Source organism: Mirounga angustirostris, unplaced genomic scaffold, assembly GCF_029215605.1.
Source record: "Mirounga angustirostris isolate CCGP_5_RB_7025 unplaced genomic scaffold, mMirAng1.0.hap1 SCAF_9, whole genome shotgun sequence".
Lineage (NCBI taxonomy): Eukaryota > Metazoa > Chordata > Mammalia > Carnivora > Phocidae > Mirounga > Mirounga angustirostris.
In genome coordinates, this window is record NW_026991717.1 from 96,871,788 (window position 1) to 96,889,361 (window position 17,574).

A 17,574-nucleotide genomic window follows, 5' to 3' on the forward strand; every position below is an offset into this window, starting at 1 on the left:
AGTTGCCCAACATCAGAGAAACGGGTCCAGCATGCTGTGTTTAGGGAGCTCGGCTCGGGGGGGGGGGGGGGGGGGTTCTCCTCCCGTAGGATATTGATGGAGTGACCTGAATGAAACCTTTGTCTCTCCTTGCCAGTTGTGAGTTGAACAGAAGGAGGCTCGCATTTCAAAAGGGAGGTACTCGCCTTGAGAACTTCAAATTCTCTACACTTCACTGGTGGGTCTCTGCTGGGTCTTCTAAAGGCCTAAGCTTTGACAGAGGTTATCAGAAAGAGCCCTTCTGAATCCAGTCCTGACATAGTTCAATTCAGCAAGTATTAGCCATGAAGGTAGCCCAGGAGTCTATGTACCTCAATCTCACTCACCCTGAAAAATGACCAAGGTACCTATACTCTGGATGTTAATCCCATTCAATTTCCAAGATGAGGAAGAGAATCTTGACTGTGGGAGGGCAGAAGGGGAAGAAGAGAGGAAAGCTGCTTAGCACCTGTAAGGTAGAATCTGGTGAGTGCTCTGAGACACACAAAAACAAGGGGGTGGGACAGTTTCGGGACATATGGCTTCGCTAAGATATTCACAGACAGGGCTGCACCATTTCCAAAATGGACCTACTAAATCAGCTGCATTTTTTTTTAAAAGAAAAAGGGTCTATAAAAGACTAGACATGATTAACTTCTTCATAATCCAACAACGTCTATCTGATGGACGTCTTTTACACTCACACACACACACACACACCTAAAAATCCAAAAAATGAAAACATGGCAAGCTGATCAAAACAACTGGAGCAGTCCTAAGTCTTAAACTGATCTTTGTTTTTCCTCCTGCAAGGGCATATAGACACTGGACCCTCCACTTTAAATAACAGTAAATTCCGCATCTTCCAAGAAGATGGTTCTCTAATAGAGGCAGGTAACTGCTACTTTCTAACAATGCTCATGAATACTGATGTGGTGGAAAAGCCCCTTAGGGCACATCCCAGAACCAAAACGTTAATAAATGCCCTCTATTGTGAAGAAATGTGCATCAGTGGGCTCACTAAGTTCAGTAACTGGAATTTCGATGTACCATTTTTCTCCTCCAAAGGAGCTTTACTATTGCATTATGTTAAAATTTAGAAATCTTCACAAATATACAAAGCAATTAAATCTCACGCGGTAGCAAGCCTCCAAGCTGTGCTTCTCCCGGTTGGTACCCCCTCATTTGAATAATAATTGCTGCCATTCATTTACAAGCATTCCTCTATCTTGTATGCCGCAAAGGGCAGTTTGCAGCAACGGGAAAATTACCTGACTAAAAACACACATGGCATTTGAGCTAAATTAACGGGAAGACCAGTCAAGTCTGATTTTTTTTGTCATGTGTCACCCCCATCTAATAGAAATTTACCTCATCATTTTTCCTCTCCAAATTTCATTCGGATGCTTTTTTAGAAACACAATTTGCCTTTCCGAAAAAAAGAAAGTAAGCACCGCATAAGAAACAAACGTTACTTCAAACCACACACAAAAAACCCCCCTGTAACAGGAAGTAGAATAAGGAACTTAACGTTGCATAAAATTGTCTCGTGCAATCATGGAGATCAAATACATACAGTTTCCACATGTGTGCAGGCAGCACTTCAAACAGCCCCAGGATGAGAGGCTCAAGCCAAGTGTTCAGCTAAGTGATCTTATTAAACGAGACAAAGGCCCATGTAACTATCATCACACCAAGGAGGTTCGTATCTCCTAATACAAAGGGAAATCGATGAAAGAACACTCCAAACATGAAGTGCTAGCTGCAATGGGGAGAGAAAATCGAGACTCTTCAGAAGGTCACTGTGCAGGAAAATGATGTGTACAGCATTATGCAAAAGAGAAAGAATACAGATAAAGAGACACAGTTTCATAATGAAAGACATCGTTGTGAAATGTCTGATTCTAAGTAACACATTCAGGTTACCGCAGTCATCTACTGCAGACAACGTGAAGAGAGGCAAAGCTCATTTGAAAAGGGGAGTCCAAGCCTAGAGCAAGTGTATGAAGTCGTACTCCAAGAGGATCCAAGGGGCCCTGCCTACAAATGGAAACAGATGCAAACCACGGTCACACAAGAGAATTTCTAGCAAATCCATTCTCCACGCCTAGGAGCTTCCTCAGGAAATCATTACTGGGAAGGCACTATTTATCAAAGACCCATTCTGGGTATGTAAGGGACGGAGGGAGGACAGGCAGACCTAGAACATGGTAGTTAACTGCGTGCCTGGCTCTACAGTAAGTCTTTGACACACACAATCTAATTCAACTCTCATCACAATCTTGTAAGGAGGGTATTATTTTTCCCATTATACAGATGAGGAACTTGAGGCTCAGACTATTACAAGGTAACATGCCCATAGGGCTAAAAATCGCAAGAACCAGTACTCGAATCCGGGGCTGACTTCAATGACTCTGCTCTAATCCTATACTGTCTTTAAGTGGTGGTAGTGGTGATGGGGGTGGGGGTGGAGAATGAGATTCTTTCTTGCCTACATCTGGAGTCTGAGGAGGCTGTGAAGACATGCATTCAAATTCAGGGATGGAGAATCTGGGTTCCTATCCGGCTGCTGCTTGAAATGAGTTGCCTGACCTTGGACAGGCCAATGTGCTTTCCCAAGTTCTGGGTTCCAAGGTTTCTTTGTCATACAGATGAACACTGAAGTCTAAAATCTGTGATGGACACTAAAGAACTTTAAGTCCCCTCTGTCCCAAGAAGCTACTCTTAAGAGTATCAGCAGAATACTGCAGAAATCAAATCGGCATTCTGGACCATACTTTCTCCGGAGAAAGAGGCAGTCATTACTGAAATAAAGCAGGTAGGAGAGAACAGCCTTTCTGCACCTGTTCCCACCTCTCATTGAGAGCTGCCTGATCTTCCCAACAGCCCTCCCCTCGCCCTGGCTTCCCATAAGACTCAATAGCTCCGAGAGGCTCGAGGTCGCAGCATGCAAAACCGAAGTTAATTTTGCAATGAGTTTGACAACGAAGCATTAATACAGAGTAGAAGCAAGTCTTGCAGACTCTTAATCAGAATGTCTTCTTGTCTATAATTGGGAACCAAAGACCCTTAGGAGTTCAAGTTAACCCCAATGGAGACTGTTGTAATGGAAGGGTGTGATGGTTTACAGAGTCACAGGACCAAATGGGAATCAGACAATACACCTCACCATATCAGGTTAAACTATAGTGGTTAAACAGTGAGATACGGCAGCTTCCAGACATTTAATAAGAGATGCAATGAGAAATGTTGCCACCATTTCCTCCAATGCATTTAAAAAGCCTCAGATCAATAATATGAAACAGGAGCATGAACACAGGGTAGTTATAAATAGACACTACTTGATGATCATGCATAATTTTGCACACGGAGAACAAGTCCAGATAATCATGACCAGAAGGTACTTCTGTATTTCTGATTTACCTTTCAAATGGTTAAAATATATATAAGAGAAAGAAATCCTAAAAGCTTTTAATGAACTGGAAACAAATAAGCAAATCCATCATATGAAATTAATCATGATATTTATAAGAGAACCCCCAAGCACTTTGAAATGAAAGGTGGAAAAAGTGAGCTAAATTATATTTGTAAAGCTATCAGATATTAACACTAAAAATTTCAAAGTGCCTTTGATGACCAAAGTCCACACACCTATGGGATTCTTCGGAAGCCAACTGTGGGTTCTGCTACCAGGGGGCTTGTTCTGATTCTGAAGAGTACCAAGGACATGGAGTACCTCAGCATCCAGATTCCTACCAGAGAGTACAGCAAGGAAACTCCTTAGAATCTCAGGGGGCTGTTAGGTCTCAAAGTTGCTATATTCCTTAAGTAAAGAAAAACACATTTTTAAAACTGATATGACAGCTTCAATAAAGCCAAGGTAGACCATCATATTTATGTTCTGATTTCTAATAAAAGACAGAAGCATATGACAACATATAATTTAAAAGGCACATTTAAGGGGCACCTGGGTGGCTCAGATGGTTAAGCGTCTGACTTCAGCTCAGGTGGTGATCCCAGGGTCCTGGGATTGAGCCCCACGTCAGGCACCCAGCTCAGCAGGGAGTCTGCTTCTCCCTCTGCCTCTGCCTCTCTCCCCTGCTCATGCTCTGTCTCTCTCAAATGAGTAAATAAATTCTTTAAAAAATAAAAAATAGAAAAATAAAAGACACATTTAAGAAACAAAGCAGATGAACGTAGGGGAAGGGAAGGAAAAATAAAATAACAGAGAGGCAAACCATAAGAGACTCTTAACTATAGGGAACAAACTGAGGGTTGCAGGAGGGGAAGTGGGTGGGGGGATGGGGTAACTGGGTGATGGGCATTAAGGAGGGCACTTGATGTAATGAGCACTGGGTGTTATATGCAACTGACGAATCCTAAACTCTACCCTGAAGCTAATAATACATTATATGTTAACTAACTTGAATTTAAAAAAATAATAATAAAGATGAAAAATAAAAGACAAAAAACAGGAAGCACCTATGACCAGCATCAATTGTTTGGATGAAAACTTGGTTCAAAAAAAGAGCTAATGCTGTTCTACTTTCTTATATGTTTGTAGTATTTGCTCTCAGGACTGTGGGGGCACCTGGGTGCCTCAGTCGGTTGTGTGCCTTCAGCTGGGGTTGTGATCTCGGGGTCCTGGGATTGAGCCCCGCGTCGGGCTCCATGCTCAGCAGGGAATCTGCTTCTCCCTCTCCCTCTGCTACCCCCTCCCCAGCTCATGCTCTCCCACTTATGCTCTCTCTCTCAAATAAATAAGTAAAATCTTAAAAAAAAAAAAAAAAAAAAAAAAAAGGCTGTTCAGCTGCTAGGCACATTACCTGACCAGAATAAAAGTACTTCTGTGTCTTCAGGAGTCCCTGGCCCTAGCCTTGGGCTCCCACCCACCTGACAGGTGCTTAACTGATACATGGATACATGGATACATGCTTAACTGATACATGGAGCTCTTTTGATAATGTAGCAAGAAACACCCACCAGCAATGTCTTGCTTCTTTCAAATCAGTGATCCACAATCCTCAGGCATTTCAAATACTTAAATAGCACCACGCTCAGGGGAATACAACTTCAAGTTATAAAGCAAGATCAGATAGATGAATTGAAACATAATTTGGGGGTAAATGGCCTAGGAGTAAAATGCATGAAAATGGCAAGTCAATTTCAGTTACTTTCTTTAACAACTGTCAAAAGAAATATTAGGCTTTAAAAAAAAAAAAAACCAGGAAGTTATTACACATGGATTTGAAATAAAAAATAAACAGAAAATATTCATATTCTTATTGAGGAGGGCAATGCTTTTTTCTTATTTCTTTTTCAAGAAAAAATGATTAATTCAGCCCAATTCCAATAAAGGTAAACTTGGAAGTTTTGTTTCATTTAGAAACTATACTCATTAAAATTTAAAGATAAATTTAAACCTAAATATCCAGGAAGCTGTTGGATACTACCGTACCCAAAAGCAAATTTAATGGAAAACCTTAGTCTATGATAAACATATGTAAGTGGCACCCATACCACAGACTAGCAGAAAGTCTGACACGCAGGATCCCTACAATACGTATTTATTGAATTACTGAATAGTTGAATATATTGAGATCTGTCATGCTACTATTCTTTCTCCTTGTTTATGAAACCAAACTGCCAACCCTTATAAGTTTTTCTATAAATACCCTCTAAAGAGAAGAAAGATGACTGGCATTGAAAACAACGTATAATTTTACAACTCACGATCAAGAAGGTGTTAGCACTTAGAATTCTTCAGTGAATTCTAAGGAATTTTTTTCCTTGTAATTTAAAATTATAGACCATGTAGAGTATCTTAACAACATATGGCCAAGTTTATGTGATCATCTGAGGAGAATAACTCAGTTTCATAAAAAATGCAAATCGAACAGTAGTGCATTAATTCATGCCAACCCTGCTCTCAAGACAGTCACCAGGGACGTCCCACATGAAATCAATATGCATACATCTATTTAACTTTTATCACTGGCTCACTAAGTAAATATCAGGCTATAGACCACTTAGGTATTCATTATTCATAGGCAAATAGCAAACGTAAAAAGCAGGCTGATGGTGTCAAGTCGTTAACAAATCAATCGATAACTGTTCCCCTGCTTTAGTTTGCCGAACGGGGGGCAAAGATGGGCAACATCTGGAGAGCGAACGGTGAATGCGCTGCCAAGGCGCAATCTGTCAGCAGCAGAGGGTTGTGTATTTACGCTGACTCGGAGACGTCTCACGGGAAGCCTTAGTTTGTGTCAGGTCTTCTCAGGCTTTCATCAGCCCTGAAACAGATCCACTCTTGGTACTACCCTTATATCCCAAAAGGCTGAGATCCCCCAGGACCACAGTGGGAAACTCAAGACTCCCTTGACTGCTCAAGGTGTCCGAGACCGAGACAGAATGAACACACATTTGAGTGCATTACATGATGAGCAAATGATTTCATCCTCAAACCTCCCATCTCTATGGCTTCCGAAGCAAGATTTTCAGCATTTTTTAGAGACCCCATGTCCTCACAAGCAGCTTAATCCCCCCTTCTCAGAGTGACCAAGAATGGTTCCAGTTTTGTAAAACACCTCACATTTGTTTTTTTAAGTGTGAGCCCTGTTAGACATGACATTCATAGCGCCAAGCCCCTGAGAATAGCATCCTTTGTACATTAATTTCAGAATGATCGCTGCTCCCGTCTGTCTTGTGTCACAGCCAGCCAATCCATCGTACTGTCTCTGAGGTCACTTACCCAACTTATCAACTAAGAGACAGTGAAAATGAAATGAAGAAAAGGAAATTCAGTCACTGGAATAAAGTTGGATTTCACAACTCCTTCCTCAGTTTGCGCTACATGATAAGAACAAATGTCTACAAAGTGTCATCAGTGACAACAGAGCCCATAAAGCACTGCCCATTTTTTCCTCTCATCCATTCTAACAATCAACAGTAAGACTCAACTCAAAGCCATACAAATTATGCTCTTAATTAGAATTATGAGGACTGAAGGCAATAGGTGGTCGAGACAGATCGAACATCCTTCCCACTAATAGCAGGAGTTAAAAAGGCCCTTTCTCACCCTGTACTCATTTCTGTGACTTGATTTGTGGGGACAACATGACTATTTGTTGTCAAATGCAGAAGTTACCATCAGCACACATGCATATCGCTGCTGGAAGGAAGTCGTGCTGGGTTTTAAATGAACCTGCAGTGTATTTACTTACCCTCCTGTCTTATTTCCTAGGTGAAAGGTTTAATTAAAACTTCACCCGAGAAGCAATCTGCACAAGAAATAGCTTTATTGGAAGTAAAAGTCATAACAGCAATCTGTTCGTCCTGTGAGTGGCAATTTTCTTACTGTGTTTTCCTTCTCTTCCAGGGAAATCTCGGTCCCCTCCCTCTGCCCCAATGATGAATGCAGAGTCCATAAAATGATCCACCATGAACAAGAGCTGGAAAACATGCTCTTATTGCCTCTTTTTCTCCCTTCATCTAAGATGCTCCGGGTACATCTATATTCCAGAGCACAAACCCAAGCAGGTCCTCTACAACCCAAGCAAACCACACTGTTGGGTCCCACCCATTACATTTTCTCTTTCTGTTCATCAGGTTAATAGCTAGGGGCACACACAGCCAGGATGTGAGAAGCAAGTTGCAACACGCATGCTCTGCCCCTACCCGCCCCCCCCCCCAGCCTCTGACCAAAGCCGCACCCACTTCCCGCCACCCTGCTTCTTCCCCAGACCTTACCCTGCCCAAGAGGTTATCCTGAAGCAGCGTCTCCTGGAGCACCGGGGCCACCTCCTCCAAGCTCAGCATGTGGCAAAGGTCGGTGAGTTCCTCCTGTCCCAGGGACCCAGTGCCCGTGGTGTCAAAACTGTCAAACAGCTCCTTGAGTCGGGCCTCATGCTGGTCCTGCTCCACCTCATCCATCCCATAGCCCACGGCGCTCACCTGGGTGGGACAGAGACAAGGGGGGGGGTTGTGGCAGCCCCAGGAGTCCTACCCCTGCCCTCGCCCACCTCTCAGGAATGCTCTGTGTGCCCTGGCCCCTGGTGCTGGCCCATCGGGACCTCGGTGGAGGCTGGCAGGAGAGGCGATGCTGCACCCTGCTCCCTCCTATCCCTCCCCCCAGAAAGATTGCGGGGTTCGCAGGAGAGATGCTGCACCCCGCCCCCTTCCCCTCCCCCAGCAAGACTGTGGGGTTCTCCAGGAGCCAGCCCGGGCCAGCCAGCTCCCATGGCCACTCCCACCAGGGCCACAGCCACAGGTCGGGTCACGCGGGGGTATTGTTACCAGAATGAGGGAGTCTCCTCTCCTGCCTGGTCCTCGGGCAGGCAGCCAGTCTCAAACTCAAGACTGAAAGCAATTCTCTATCAGCTCATCTGGCCCTGGACTTACAGAAGGTGAAAGGCCACTTCGGACACAGTCCTTTCAAACTAACTGGTAGCACCTGCAGGCTGCGGGGCCTGAGCTTCCACACAGGTCGGCGGGCTCGGGACCACCTGCCCAGATGTTGCACTCCACCCCTGGGCTATTTAGATGCCTAGATGCCCCCCATCGCAGTCAGCCCGGGGCTTGCAGCAAGAGGCACTGGATGAATGGGTCTGATACAAAACCACCTCCCTGTTTACAGGAGACACAATGCCTTTTGCACAAGTTCCTCAAAAAGCAGTGCAATTAACTTCATTGGTGCAATTACATGAGGTGTGGCGGGAAGAGTATTCCCTGAAGCGCCGCTGTAGTCGCCAGGAGTTCTAGGTAATGCCTCGTTACCTAGAGAAAGGGGAAAGGGGAAAACACTACTCCAAGCTTTCAGACCGTGAGGTTCAGAGGAGCCGCAGACCACATGAATCGTACAGAGTCTCAGGGAGCCTCCCTCATCCAGACCACCTCACGTCTGTACACCTGCTTAATCTGTCTTCCACCCTTCCAACCCCAGGCCTTCCGTTTCTTCACCTTCCATGGGATCAGTAAAAACGTGGGCTCCCGATTAACTCAGAATCACTTCTGCTACAAATATACATCATGAAATTCTGGGTACCTCATATATTATGAGTGAAATCGGAGGGGGGTTGCTTGCACAATAATTCATCTTTAATGTGGTGGGGCTTCCAATGAAAGCCTGAAACGTGCTCGTCGAAAGCTACCTTCACCATGATGCAATGGAAGCCAAACACAACATACACCCTCGAGACGGTGACCTCAGCCCATGTGAATCAAGGCTCTCAGAACCAGCCCCTTGACTATAAAAAGCAGCACTTTCAAAAATATATTTATCTTGCCAATACGTTTTTTACTACAATAAAAAAGACATAACATGAAATCTAACAAAAATTTATTAAAATTCTAAGTGTGCAGGACAGTCGTCTTCACTGTATGTGGATTGTCGTACAGCAGATCTCTGGAATTTGTTCATCTTGTGTGACTGAAACTACACCCACCATGGAGCCATTTCGCACTGCCCCCTCCCCCAGCCTCTGGCAATCACCGGTCTAGTTTTAAAAGCAGCACCTTTAACTAACAAAAGCCTTGAGTAAGAGAACTCTCTTAGAGGTGATGTTCATAGAGCAGATGGGAAACACGGGCAACATCCAAGTTCAGGTGTTGAAAGTGGCCAGAACTGAAAATGAGAGAGGTTCCCGTGACCCATCAGTGCTGCTCTAGGCGGTGCTTTCTTCCTACAGACAACTGTCCAAACACCACAAGCTCAAACAGAGCCATGACCATCCCAAGAGTTTCAGCAGAACTAGGTGGACTCAAGGTGGATTCAAACAGCTCGACCACTGATCAGTTTTTACTGGGGTCACTCATTAAAGCAAAGTGGCACCATTTAGGTCCAGGCTCCTGGTCTGGGTGTGTGGGGGGCAGGGGGGCCTTCTCCTAATTATCAGCTTTTCTATTACTAAGGTGTTGCCCGCTCTGGCTGCCTTCCCAGGGTTGGTCTGTTGGGTTAACTAATCACCATGCAAATGTTTTCAAAATAAGTTGAGAGTGCTATATAAACACCAGAGCATCAGAAAAGAAACACCAAGGTGTTAAGTAAAGCCACAAAAGTTAGGGATTTTGACAAGGCCAATGGCTGGCTCATGAGATTCACTTAGAGCCGGCCAGTTTGCTGTCGGCTAAGAGCTGAGAATGCCCAGGGGCTCTGGGATTTTCTGGGGCCGCCATAGCTCTGCAGTACCCGGGGCTATAATCTGACCAACTTCATAAAAGGCAGGCTATTCTGCTTTCACTTGATTTTGCATATTTAAAAAAAAAAAACTCAACAGTGAAAGAATTCTAACATTTCCTCTTTTTTTAATTATTTTTAAGGCATGGGGATTGGTGCATTTAGACCAATGAAAGAGGGGCATAAAACTCATAATGTACTGCGAAGTCCTGATCTCATCCACAGCTGTGAATTTGATAAGCTATCATGCCCTGCTCTTTGGGAGGTCACTGGATTTTTGCTAAATCAAATCTCTTTCATTTCACAGCGGTCGTTCCTTTTTTAAATCTCTTTATTTCATCTCCCTCTTTCCCAAGACACTGTGCTTCGGGAAACATTCTTTTGACTGAAGGGAAAAACAGCCCCAACTCTGAGGAACAAATGAGCATACAGAAACATCCAAATGATGTTGCATATGGTGACAAGTTGTCAGTCCTCGTTTGGCACAGAATGCATTTTTACTGGTTGATATTATCCCCCAAATGTTCATGAGTAATTTCATGTGCAAGAATTTTTCCCCCCACTTGGCAGAAATTTCCTTAAGGACAAGGTCCACAACTCATTTCTTTTCTATCCTCCCCCAAATGCATAGTACATACAGTCTGTTCCTCACACCAGAGACTGAGTAAACACCGTGGACTGACTTAGTGTAGGGAGATCCCTTGAGTGGAAACTTCCCCTGGATGAGAGTGATATAATGAGCACATGAAGTCTTTGAAATGCCTATTTCTTCCACAAGCACACCTCTCCTTCCCCCATCCAACCCTTTTTTCAAAGGCATTTTCAGTCTTAGCTGTAACTAACAGAATTAAAAGCCAGAACCCACTCCCAAACTGTAGCATCCAGAACTGTCTGGAGTTTGATTAAGGAGTTAGTAACTAAGCCAATGGATTCATAAACTTCAGCTGCATTTGGGTTTTTGTTTTTGTTTTGTTTTGTTTTGTTTGGGGGGGCGGTTATAGGATGTGACTTAGGAGGGGATTCTGTACTAAAACACTTTCCCAAGTCCCTTTGTTTATAAAATGGGGATAATAATACCCATCTGGAAGGGCTGTCCTAGGGATTAAAGATGGCAAGCAAGTGACAGGAGAGTCCCAGAGAAAGTTGATACAAGAGGGGTACTGAAAAAACAACCAGGAAAATAGGAGTGACTGACCAAGGAGGGGTAAACTGAAGAAAGGTAACTCACACGTCAACCAGCCAGAAATCTGCCTTCAAAGAAGCAGAGCGGGAGCTGTGGAATGCCTTAGAGACAGCAAGAATGCACAGGGCAGGGGTTATGTATATAAACAATATTATATTACTAAATGGTTAACAGCAGCGGGTAAGGTTCAGTGCTACCTCCATCTTTAAAGGCAGATTACTGATAAATTTAACATCAAACAAAAGCAGAAAGGCTGAAATATAATTGGGAGTTAAGAAGAATTTTTTTTTTTTTTTAAACTTCTGAGCATCTACTAGAAGTCTGGCCTATGCTGAGTACTTTACATAAATGAGCTCATTTAATCCCTCTAATTCTTTAAAGTAGACCATCATATTCCCATTTAAGATGAAGAAACTGGGGCTTGGTAAAACTAAGCAACTTGTCCAAGGATACAGTGCTAAGATGGGGGTGGAGCTGAGATCTGAACTCTGGTCTGACTCTGAATGATACTATCTCTCAGTCCTATGCATGCACACAGAACACATGAATGGGACCACTGAAACATCAAGACAAATCCCTTATCTCCACCTTCATGTGTTAATCAGCTAAACAGTACCAGAAACCACCACGAAAACCTGATGGCCACAAACTCCTCCCAATTGGATGGGGGGGGGTAAGGGGGGGGCTTCTTCCTCCCTACCTCTCTAATCCATTTACTGACTAATTAGAGCCTATAAGGCACTAGAGATACATAGAATAAGCATTCTCTTTTTTCCAAAGCAGCGTTGGGATTTAGGGCAAGGAAGAAATAATTTTTTTTAAATAAAAATGATCGGGAAGAGTCCTGTATCTTCAACAGTGGGCATAGTCCAGACATTGATCACTGTTAAATTACTCCCTCAAAATATTTAAGTATGTCTAATCTGTGCCATCAATGCTTCCCAGAGTTAAAGCCTAACGGACACCTACCAGTGACAGAAATCTTCCTCAGAGATGAAGAAAAGTTGGGTTTTGAGTGACAAGCCCTCCTTCAAATCACAAAGCACAATTCCAGCTTTATGAAGCCTACCACAAGCCAGGGCCTCTCTTCGCCATCTACCTTCCCAATCACATGGACAGAAGCCTTCCCAATTCCTTTGGAATAGAAGGGCCAGGGTGGGCAATATTTTGGAGTTCTAACTAGGGATGGCTAAATAAGAGGCAAATGCACACAGCCATTTATCAAAACATTTACCACCCAATAAGCGCCCCTAATGAGAACTATCTGGAGCGTTTTCCTTCCAAATAACTCAAAACAAGGCTGCCAACATGCATAGACCCCGACGGGGATGTCCATTACAGATCTGTGCTACTGCGTGCCGCTCGGCAACCCCGGCTGATGAAATCGGTGCCCACTGGGACTGGAAAAGACGTAACTGGAGGTACAGCTGGAATAATGAAGTCCCCAACATCAGGCCACCATGAAGCGGATGCGTGAACTTCTGAACTTTCCGGCAGCCAAGGTACAGAAAGGAGCTTGTAAGAATGGCACCCCAGCCAAAGGGGACGTCTGTTCTGGGCCAGAGGGAGTGAAAAAGAGACAAAGTCTGGCAAGGGAAAAACCAAATAATAAATGAGCACAATGCCTGGAGCCCCTAGCCCAGGCCTTTTATTTCCCTCCAGATGGTCCAGCAGCTGAACAGCTATGTGGAATGTCTGGATGCCCCTCTCGGCTCAGCCGCTTTCCCTGGGTATCATAATAGATGCTTTTAGGTTTGTGCTCAGACATAGCTGTTGGGGGTCCACAGACCAGGCAGTGACCACCAAGTGACTAATTTAGTTACTTTATAACTAAAGCGGTGAACATGGAGAAACCCTGCTCTGGGAACGCTTTTCATTCACGCCTTTAGCTTTCACCGTTTGGCAAGTCAGAGCCTCATAATGCCAATGATCAAATTAAAATGTTTCCTCTTCTTCGCTCTCTCTTTTTTTTTTTTTGCAGACACTCTAATTGCAAAGATTTCGCATCTTAACATTTTGGATCCATTTCCAGATAAAACGAAATAGTGACAAGAATAAATTCAAGTTCAGCAAAAGCTTAACAAAAAAAGCAACTGTCTCTATTTACATATCTATATAGGATATTTCTGCCAGAAACCACTGCTGGTCATCAAAATGACTCCTATCAGGTAGCCTCCTCTCGGTTCAGACAGGACCTCACTTCTAGCTGGATACCATAAGTACCAGGGTATCACCAAGAATAAAACCATGGCATAAAGATGTAACACAAAAGTTAAATGCCACTGCACAGAAACAAAAGTCACATTACATAAATTTGAAAGAAAATAACAACCTTTGTTAACTACACTATTAAACGGAATTTAAGGGGCACCTGGGTGGCTCAGTCGTTAAGCGTCTGCCTTCAGCTCAGGTCATGATCCCAGGGTCCTGGGATCGAGCCCCATATCGGGCTCCCTGCTCTGCAGGAAGCCTACTTCTCCCTCTCCCAATCCCCCTGCTTGTGTTCTCTCTCTCGCTGTGTCTCTGTCAAATAAATAAAATCTTTAAAAAAAAAACATAAAATAAACTGAATTTAACTAAGGACATCCTGCTAGCATTTATTCTAAAACATTAAAAACAGTTTTAGTGTTTTTCTATCCTGAATGATGTGCCAAACCCAAGCTTTTGTTAAACCTAACAGTGAGGGGGATTACCAATCAAGTAGTTAACTCAAGGTAGCTGGAGGAACAAAATCATTAGCCTAGCACATTATAGATTCAATAACCTGTAATCAGCTAAGTAAAATGACAGAAGCAGAAAACAGAGCTACATGTTCGTTACTCTCTTAAAAGAGACTGCTTATAACAACTTTCACTTCTTGAGCCATATTTACTGGAATTAATTCAGAATGCGTGCATCTATGAGCACAGTCCCCTGGGGAAGAACTTCTCTTCTCACATCTATAAACGATATTTTCCCAACTTTTTTATGTGAACGTTAGAACATAAATACTTTGTAACTGTTCCATCCAAAACTTGAATAAATGATTAACTGCTGATATAAACTGCAACAAATATTAACTGCTGATATAAATTTCAAAAAAGTTGCTCACTTGCATATTCCCCATAATCTTGATAAAATTCCATTCCATTTGTAAATAAGATAAAAACATCTTTTTGCAAGCCTCAGTCTCTCCACAAGCTCCTGCCCAACAGATGTAAGCTCAATAGCCAGAATTCAAACCACTTAATTTATTGGCTTACAGATGAATTGGCATCTATAAAAATAAACCTCCTGAAAAGGCTTTAGGCTGCTTGAATCCGGCTAACTTGTCAACCCTTTATCAATGTAAGACTAATAAAATGTATTTTCATTATCAACATAAAATGGAAGCATCAAGATTGGTGTAATGTTAGTTTAGAAAGTCATTTGCAGTGACATTTAAAACAATTTATTTTAACATCTGACTTATGATAAGAATATTGCCTATTAAATTAAGGTTGGCTGTTCAGAATTCACTGGGGCCCTATTCTCCCCCTCTGTGACAGTTAACATCTTTTGATATCAAGGGTCATCACATACCGAAAATGAAAAAAGACGAAGACAGACACCAGGTCATTCTGAGCAAATGCCTATTAAAATGACTGATCCCTGACATTTTAATGCGAAGTCTGTGCTTCTGATAGCTTCCTTTCCTTTGCCCCGTAAAGCCTTCTGCCCTGGCAATATCTTTATTGACGCCCAACCCATTTGGAACATCTGTAAGTCCTTCCCTTTAACTCTACTGCAGTTCAGAATGCTTTCCCCTGTGGAATCGCCAGAGAACAGGTGAAAATAAACCTGCAAATGAACTCCCCAGGAGTTCACTTCACCTCCCTAAGAACACTGACAACAGCTGAAGAGACAACAAACTGGTTGTTCAGCCAGCCTGTGATGTTACTTTTACACACAGTCTGGAAATCTTCACAACCCGCCCCTCAACTCCAGAGCAAGATCTGCCAATATTTCAGGTCATCCACCAGAAGATTCAAGATAAAATTAAGCTGACACAGGAAAAATACATTTCCTTGTAGAATGTCAAGCCTCTGGAAACAAGCAGGCACAAATTTTTGTCAACGTATTTAAGGGAGCCGCACTGAGAAATCTTCCATGGTCTCAGGAGCTCAGCCCATATGCTGGGATAGACTTTATCGGGATTCTAGCTACCATGTCAGTCACAAAAGACAACTAGGCAATCTGTTTTGATTTCATAAATTCAGAGTTAAGTTGTATGGCAAGTCCATCTCAGGAATTCCTCTGTCCCTGTTAAGAAGGCACAGGATCTCTTAATAGCTAAGTTGTCGAAGCAAGGTACATGGTAGGGCAATCTTTCCACCCCCCATTGTACGTGCACCTCGACCCGGGTTTGTCGGGGCTGGAGTTAGGAAAACGCCTCTTTCTTTCCCTCTCTCTCAACTTCACAGACAGAGCTTTCCGCAGTAAAGTGTTTCCATCAGCTTTGTCCTTTTGTCAGGGACCGGTTTGGTAGTCGCAGAAGCCCAGCCCTGGGAACCCTGGAAGCTTCTCCCGCAGCACTCCACACTCCCATTCCGCTGGTCTGGCGATCAAGGTTTTCAGGCAATAACCGCATGTCATTTGGTCCTTTTCCCCTTAGTTCTTAGTCATTGCACTGGCAAAGTCTTTCTATATGCGCTTCTCCCACACGCCTTCTAAGATGCCGCCCCCCGCCCCCCTTCAGGGCCCCAAACAGCTCTCCGCTGCTCAGAGTCCAGGCTTATCACCTCGGGTTTCCCCAGACAGGTTTCTCCTCAGCTGCTCAATCACAAGGCTGCCTGGGTGGCACAAGGCAACAGAACCACCACCCTTTCTGCTCCCTCCGGGACTCAAGTCCGCTCCTGGGTCTGCACACAGTAGCGGCTTTGAGCCGGCGGCCGCGGGCTGGGACCGCACGGGCGGCCGAGGCGCCCAGACCCGCTGCGCGGCCGCGCGGGGAGGCGGAGGCGCGGCGGGAGGGCGGGCGCGCCGCCCCGGTCCCCGGCAACCTGTGATGCAGGTGCGTCTCCGACCCGCCTGCCCGTCGCACCGCCAGAAACCTCAGACACCCCATTGTGTCACCAGGCGGCACGCCGTCTCGGCCCCCGCCGTCCTCGCCTACCTTCTGGCGGCCTCTCCGTTGCGCCCGCACCGCCGGCCGCCTGCCTCCAGGGCCCTGCAAAGCGAAGGAGGACGCTTTGTTAGGGCTCACGAAGCGGGACAATACTTCGCAGCCGGCGCCGCGGTTCCGGGCGGGCGTCCTTCAGAAGGACGCGACTGGGGACCCGCGCGAGCGTCATTTCCATATGTAAGGAGCCAGCTCGTACAAAGCGCGGCTCTCCGGGGCTGCGGCGCGCATCCTCCCCGCCCGCCGGCCCGCCCCCCACCCACCCCGGCAGCGCAGCTCGCGCCGCCACGGCCGGCCCCTCCTCCCGCCCGCGAGGCCGCCCCCTCCCCGCCTCGTCCCCCGGGAGCGCCCCGCGCGCGGGGACAGCTCCTGCCCTGGCCCCGGGCCCCGAAGGGGAAGCCCCAGCCGGTCCCGGTGCGGGGCCCGCCCTGGGCGCGCAGGGCCCTGCCGACGGCGCGGGGGCGGCGCGAGGCCTCCGCGCACCCCCAGGCCGCGGGGCGGGGGTCCCCGGGAGCGGGCTCCTCGCTTACCGCGTTCCGGGGCTCAAGCGCCCGGCGCCGCCGCGGGGACCATGGCCGCGGGCGCACTCAGGGCTCGGAGGCGGCGGCAGCGGGACGGCCGCGCCCAGCGCGCTCAGCTCCCGGCTCGGCCGCGGCCACCCGGAGCTTTGGACGCCGGGGAGGAAGGGCCTGGCCCGCGCGGGAGGAGGAGCCAGGGCGACGCCGGCCCCGGCGCGGCTCCTCCTCCGCGGCCCGCGGCGCTGGGGGCAGCCGAGGGAGGAGCGCCGAGCGGTGTCCCGGCCCTCGCGGGGTCCGCCCCCCGACCCCCACCCAGACGCCGACTGCGCCCCGGCTCCCGGGGACTGCTCGGGTCGCGGGAACACGGAGCGCGGTCCCGGCTTGGCTGCTGCACGACGCTGGGGCGGTCGCTTCGGAGATTTGAACTTGGAAACGCCAGGGTTGGCGGGGCGCAGGTAGAGGAGGTCGGCGCCTCGAGGTCGCCACCAAGCAGGGGCTAGTGCGTTCACCCCTCGACCCCCCTGTCCTCTAGCCTCTCCTT

The 17,574-nt window shown here is 46.2% G+C and overlaps 1 protein-coding gene and 1 long non-coding RNA gene across 8 annotated transcripts in view; both read right to left on the minus strand.

Annotated features, from left to right (window-relative positions):
- NIN (ninein) overlaps positions 1 to 17,204 on the minus strand; it is a 97,766-nt gene extending 80,562 nt beyond the window's left edge. For 6 of the 7 annotated variants that reach the window (XM_045900826.3, XM_045900825.3, XM_045900829.3 and 3 more), the window contains exons 1-3: positions 17,046 to 17,204; positions 16,510 to 16,563; positions 7,768 to 7,971 (exon numbers count right to left, since the gene is read on the minus strand). In XM_045900826.3, coding sequence (XP_045756782.1) covers positions 7,768 to 7,950 — 183 coding nt within the window. In that variant the 5' untranslated portion in view covers positions 7,951 to 7,971; positions 16,510 to 16,563; positions 17,046 to 17,204. The remainder of the gene's footprint in view (positions 1 to 7,767; positions 7,972 to 16,509; positions 16,564 to 17,045) is intronic. The other variant, XM_045900830.3, reaches the window with a different exon arrangement.
- Positions 642 to 4,767, minus strand: LOC135361613 (uncharacterized). The gene is made up of 2 exons (XR_010405169.1): positions 3,986 to 4,767; positions 642 to 3,770 (listed from the first exon to the last, which is right to left on the minus strand). It is a non-coding gene; the product is annotated as an uncharacterized LOC135361613 (long non-coding RNA).
- Positions 17,205 to 17,574: the final 370 nt, after the last annotated feature.